Source organism: Solanum verrucosum, unplaced genomic scaffold (genome assembly GCF_900185275.1).
Source record: "Solanum verrucosum unplaced genomic scaffold, falcon-dt-bn FXZP01000235.1, whole genome shotgun sequence".
In the NCBI taxonomy this organism is placed as follows: domain Eukaryota; kingdom Viridiplantae; phylum Streptophyta; class Magnoliopsida; order Solanales; family Solanaceae; genus Solanum; species Solanum verrucosum.
The window spans coordinates 1,213,318-1,220,102 of NW_026019948.1; the positions used below are offsets into that span (position 1 = coordinate 1,213,318).

The window sequence follows — 6,785 nt, forward strand, 5'->3', positions numbered from 1 at the left end:
CATATTCAATCGAGACAAGAGAGTTACTAATAGAGTTATAGTGCCAACTAAATTAGTTAGTCCTCTTTGGTTAAACAACTTTGGCATTTCTTGCTGTCCCAATCCAAAATAAAAAAATACAGTAGTTTTGATTTTTCTTATTTGAGATATACAATCTTAAATATAATAAAATTCTTAAAATATATTTTTATTAAATAATAAATTAAATATATTAATCAAATATTATAAGGATCAAAGGAAAGATGCGTGCAACCTTGTCAAATTGAGGTCATTCTGTCATCCTAAAACCATACCTTCTTTTTTCTTTTAGTGTATCACACAAAAGCCTTTTGAGTTCTGATGACACTTCTTTCACATTGTGAAATAAAGGAGTCAATAACAGCATGGATGGCTACCATTTATTCTTAATTAGAAATCTTGAATTCAAGTTTCTAATAATAGAATGAATTCTATTTGGAGCGCACTCCCTAAATTTATACTCTCTCTATTTTTCAATTTATATGTCGTTCTTACTAAAAATAGATGTTCTTTAATACTCTCCCGTCCAACAATAGTTGTCTACTATACTAAAAATAGTTGTCCAACAATACTGGTTCAATTGAGAAATCAAGAGATAATTTACCTTTTGTGTCTATTTTACCATTGCTATTACATACTCCCTCCGTCCCATTTTATATGTCATCCATTTCTATAAATAGCTGGACCACAATACTTGTTATTTTATAATATTTATGCATAAATTACCATATTTTGCCTATTATACCCTTGATAGAATAGTTAATTAATCTTGTCATTTATTAATAAAGTTGACTTAAGAAAATATTAAATAAGGGTAGAAGGGTAAAGTTACATCATTTCTTAATACAAGTGCAAAGTAAAAAGGTGACATATAAAATGGGACGGAGGGAGCATTATTTATCATCTAACACATTTATCAAAGTCTTAAATTTAATAAAGTGAAAGAATAAAACAATAACATTACCCATATTATTTATTGTTTCTTAAGGGGTGTGACAAGTCAATAATGTATAACTATTGTTGAAAAGTACTTGTCATTTCAAAAAAATCAATTAACCAAGGAAATTAAAGGGGAAAAAACAAATATACCTTTGAACTATCGTAAATGGTATGCACCATACCATCTATCATACTTTTGAACAGTGGTGCCCCTGACATCCAAAAACTAGAGCATATATGCTCTACACGTGTCATAATCTTATCCACCGACCCGACATTTATTAAATATCGGATCGACGGATAAGATTGTGCCACGTGTCCCTATTTAGTCTTATGTTAAAGTGAAGAGCGTATATGCTCTAGTTTTTGGACGGCATGAGCATCAATGTCCCAAAAGTATGATGGAGGGTATCTGCATATCATTTACGATAGTTCGGGGGTATATTTGTCCTTTGTCCCAATAATTTAATTTATGTTCATTTATTGAAAACTTGACTTCAAGAGATCACTTATAAGGGTGCAATGATAAACTTATCTAGTTTATTAAGGAACGTAAAATCTAAAATAATGACATATAAATAGAAACGAAGAAAGTAAATATAATGCATAATTTCAAATTAATTGAATTCCAATACAAATACCGACTATCTGAAACAAAAATAAGAGAGTGGAGTGAGGACATCTAAAGCAAACAAGATTAGGTATTAGCAATAACTTTGGTTAAAAGATTTATGGGGTCCTCCATTTTTATGTGAATGCGTCAATTCGGCACTTAGAATTTTATTTTTCTAAAATCTTATCTGCAACATTGTCTAACGTGGCTTTATTCAACCAACCACCTCTTGTCAACTTTGGTTGACTTGACAGTACAGTGTGCATACATTAACACTACTCCCTTACAATTTATTTGCTCCAACTTTTTTTAAAATCTATTTCTAAATATTTTTATATTTTTCTAATGTTAACTTTCCACCTAATATATTTTAAGATCATTAGATATTTTGACATATTTTACATATCTAATAATTTAATATCACAGATTTAAATTATTATTTTTTACTTTCTTAAACTTTGTGTTAAATCAAAACAAGACATTTTGGTACATAGAGAAAAAAAATGGTATATTTCACATATCTTTAATTTAAAACTATGAGATTCAAAAGTTTCCTTTTTTTTTTTACACTTGGTTTTAAGTCAAAACAAAACAAACTACCACCAAATGATGTAGTGCATTGGATACAACTGCTCCTCCTTTAATGAAAGGTTTCGAGTTCAAGCCCTGACATGGAAGAATCCTTTGTAGTGAGCATTTCCCCCCGAATGGGGTGCTACTCGATGCAAATCCAAAATAGTCGGGCTCTAATGTGGGTATCGGACACCGAGTGAGAAACAAACAAAAATAAGACAAGCAAATTGAAACGGAGAAAATAGTAAATACAAAATTACCTTTCGATACTTCAATTGCATTATATTTTTGCTTTATTACTTTCATCAATTGTGTTAGAATGCGGTTATTAGTTGTTTCAACCATTTATTTACCCTATTAACTATCTCATTATCTTCATATTTATTGCAAGAAAGAATTCTTCACTTATAAATAGTGATGCTGAGAATTACAAGAAATATAGAGTGAAAAAAATGAGAATTGTACTATACGTGTTTATACTGAGATTACTGTAATGAAAGAGAGAGTTGAGACAGAGAAAATTATTCTAAGTCTTCAACTAATTCACTATAATAAAAAAAAAAGTAGTTATATGTTGAAGGAAAACATTATTTTTGTAGAGATTTGGACTCTTCAACTAATCCGGAGCTACTTGAATTGTACGACGTTGTTGGGTTGTTATATTATGGAGGGAACAAGTCAAGAGTGATACTGTTGGATTAATGTAGATTACATTGGAGTGAACTTGAATCTCCTTAAAAAGAGCGAGATATCCGCCCCTTGGTATGAATATATTTTTCTATTCATTTTTGTTATTTTATTTGAAACTGTAATTTATTGAATTTGTGGTATATTATACCAATAATTTTAAACAAAGTTCATATTTTTGTTACAATTTGAAAAAGTGCAGATATCAAGATAAAAGATATCAACATCATTCTGCTCAACGTCACTCACTTCAAGATCCTATTCCGAGCTAGATAGAAAGACTATTTCCAATAGAAAAATAGTCCAAATTAGTATAGAGAAAGAAATAACGGAGATGAATAATTCATGGCAAAATACTATGGAAATTAGATAATTACCTTCAACATTACACTGCATACACTCTAGTACAATAAACCAGTTAAGCACCCTAAGATTTAAAACAACAATACTAGTCCCAGTAATAACATTTTGTGGAACTTCACAACCACTCGGTGTCAAAGGTTATTCATATCGCCTTCCATAAATAGGTGGATGTGTATCTATTGATGATAACCTATGAGAGATGAAGTACATTGTTGGCCTTGATTTTGGAGTTTCAAGCAAACAAGAGCTTGCTAGCTTGATGATAAAAAACAAAACCTCTTTTACTCTCTCTTCAGGATATGGAAGGCGTTCATCTAGCAAATCGCTAAGCTGCAGTACGTTATCGCTAGTCGATGAATTTGCTAGCACAGTAATGTATTCCCCAAGATGCTTGCCTTTGATTATCTCCAATGCTAATACTCCAAAACTATAGACATCACACATTTGTGTAACCTTCATTGTATATGCAAGCTCTGAAGCAACACAATTTAAGAAAAAGTATTACTCCCTAAGTTCAATTTGTATGTCTTAGTTTGACTTGCCACAAAATTTAAGAAGTAAAAGAAGACTTTTAAATCTTGTGATTTTAAACTAAAGATATGTATTGTAAATTTGTAACCAAATGTTCTTTAATCTCACGGGCTTAAACATGCTATATGATATGTTGAAACTCAAGAGATGCATTAGGAAAGAGACAACTTTTTTTACACATACTAAAAATGAAAGTAAGACAAACAAATTGAACTAAAGAAGGTAACAATTCAAATGTGTAAATGAAATAAAAACAGAATGGAGTCTTTGGCTATAGTTCATAAAGTTTGAAAAAAAAGAGGAAATGTAAAGTTAGACCTAACCTGGTGCAACATAGCCATATGTTCCTGCCAACGCAGTGCAATTGGATGAGTCTGGTTTGAGAATCTTAGCAATGCCAAAATCAGAGACACGAGCTTCATACTTGGAATCAAGCAAAACATTACTGCTTGATATGTCTCTATGGACAATCGGCGGGGAGCAATCATGGTGCATGTAAGATAAAGCAAAAGCAACTCCTTTGATAATATTCACCCTCTGCAGCCAATCCAACTTTCTGGACTCAACTTCGTTGCTCAATATACTAGACAAACTCCCCCTCTCTGCATACTCGTAAACCAAGAATGAGTGTTGTGCATTCGAACAATAGCCGTAGAGGTTCACAATGTTCCGGTGCTTAATCCCTATCAATGCCCTTACTTCATTCATGAAGCTATTGTGATATGAATTCTCAAATGAAGAATGAAGTCTCTTTATAGCTATATTCCCTAATGATGGAAGATTTACCTTGTAAACGCTTCCATGCCCTCCTTTCCCGATGCAAAATGTTGCATCAAACTCCTCTGTGGCGTTTATGATATCCCTATACAATGCCTTTCCTTCTAACATTGATATCGAAAGCAAACCGTCATCTCCTCTATCAACGTCTCTAAGTACTCTCTTTCTTTTAACATGCACAAGGAGAATGCTAACGAAAGCACATAGTACCAGTGCTCCCAATACAGGAAGTACAGTGATGAGAATGAGTTTACGTCCCTTTGCCATTGATTTCTTCTTCATCATAGAAGCGGGCATTTTGCATTGCACAAATCCTGTTAAATTGCCGCAAAGACCTTTATTACCTTCCAATGAGGCATTTGTAAAAGCTTTATTATTTGGTATTGGACCTTCCAACTCATTGTATGACAATACAACATCCTGCAGACCAGTCAAACTTTCAAATTCTTCAGGAATGCGGCCAGAGAGGCTATTGTGGGAAAGATTCAAGTTTGCCAAGTCCAGCAAACTGGCTAACTGAGGGGGTATTTCTCCATCAAGAAGATTATGACTCAAATCAAGTGCAGTAAGATGAACAATCCTCCCTATCTCCTTTGGAATTTTTTGGCTAAACTTGTTGTTGCTTAGGTTCAAGAGAAACATGTTCATGTAATCTCCTATAAATGTTGGGATCGACCCGTTCAATCTATTGTTTGATAGATCAAGGGACAGTAATTTTGTTAGTGACCCAAGTTCCCTAGGTATATTTCCAGAAATGTGGTTGTTTTGCAAAAAAAGTTTAACAAGAGAGGTCAATTTTCCAAACTCCATAGGTATCTGCCCAACCAAATGATTGGATGAAAGATCAAGTCCTTGAAGCCCTTTGATGTTTCCAATCTCTGGTGGTATGCTACCACTAATGTTATTTCTAGCCACCTGCAGATTAGTTAAATTCTTACATTTCCCCCAGTTGCTGCTGAGTTCACCATGGAAATCATTGTCGCTCAAATCGATGAACTGAAGCTCCGGGTAGATACCAAAAGCTTCAGATAAATTCCCAGTGAAGCTGTTGTTATCAAAGCGAACCCTTTTAAAACTCGAGCACTTGCTGAAGCTTCTTGGTATTGGCCCTGAAAGTTTGTTACTGTTCACTGTAAAATTCTCAAGTTTACCACCTTGGCAAAGCTTCTCTGGCAAATGACCTGAAAACTCATTTTTACTCATTATCATCACTACCAAGTTATCCAAATATGCAAGCTCTTTAGGGATGGAACCAGAAAGTTTGTTGGCACGTATATTCAGAATATGCAAGTTTCTCAAATTGCCAAATGAAGCAGGAATAGAACCAGTAAGTTGATTATCGTATAAAGCAAGTCTAGTGAGATTTTGCAAATTCCCCAACTCTCCTGGAATGGAACCATTTAAATGATTGTTAATGACGCGGAGGGTCTCAAGCTTTGTTAGTGAGCCGATTTGTGGTGGGATTGTGCCTGAAAACTGATTAGACCCCAAGTCAAGATAGACAAGATTAGTGAGCTTTCCTATTGCAGCGGGGATGATGCCAGAGAGCTGGTTGATGCTAAGATCAACATATTCAAGATAAGAGAGAGATGAAAATGGAAAATCACGGAGTGTACCAACGACTCCAGCATTTCTAATATTCAACATATTTACCCGACCATTAAAACATTTAACTCCATACCAGCCCCTGCATGCATCAGGATTTGCTTCTCCATGGCTGGAAGAATTCTTGACATCACCAGAACTTATTGTCCAAGAAACAAATAAGGAAGTATTCTGGTTTTCGATAGTTGCTTTCCATTTGAGGAGACCTATTGCTTCCTCAGTGAAAGCAAAAGAAACTCTGAATAAAAAAAAGAGCAATATTCTATGAAACATCATCATGGCTACTAAAACATTTCAGTTGCTTGTTTTGGATACTGTTGAACTTATAGCTATGTAGTGAATTATTGGAAGACTTTAATTTGGAGTCAACTTGTCATTTTTCCTATACATAATTATAATCACTAACAAAGTCCCGTCAAATCACAAAAACTGTACCACAGAATGTAGCAGACACCTCAAAATGCTGCACCAACTTTTAGATTTGAAGAATATTATCCATGGAAGTGAATGTCAACGTTTAAATTGTGGCCAAGGTTAAAGCTGTCGAGATATTGGGAGATTTTTTCTAGAATTATTCAAAAGTCACTCCGTTAATGGACACGCCTGTCAGCACGTTTTATCAATTTCACGGGCCATGTTGTTGCAATTTTCGCTCAGATGGTCCAAGAAGAAAAAGCCA

The 6,785-nt window shown here is 34.0% G+C and overlaps 1 protein-coding gene across 1 annotated transcript; it reads right to left on the minus strand.

The window, feature by feature from the left end:
* Nucleotides 1–3,263: 3,263 nt before the first annotated feature.
* Nucleotides 3,264–6,385, minus strand: LOC125813599 (probable leucine-rich repeat receptor-like protein kinase At1g35710). The gene is made up of 2 exons (XM_049493078.1): nt 4,048–6,385; nt 3,264–3,666 (listed from the first exon to the last, which is right to left on the minus strand). Exons 1-2 carry the CDS (start codon nt 6,383–6,385, stop codon nt 3,332–3,334), a joined length of 2,673 nt encoding a protein of 890 aa, XP_049349035.1. The 3' UTR covers nt 3,264–3,331.
* Between the last annotated feature and the right edge of the window lie 400 nt (nt 6,386–6,785).

Excerpts from the sequence above, each read along its gene's own strand:
- LOC125813599 (XM_049493078.1), bottom strand. The coding sequence starts at position 6,385 with ATGATGATGTTTCATAGAATATTGCTCTTTTTTTTATTCAGAGTTTCT. Across the intron at positions 3,667-4,047 it reads ATATGGCTATGTTGCACCAG|AGCTTGCATATACAATGAAG; the intron begins GTTAGGTCTAAC and ends GTGTTGCTTCAG.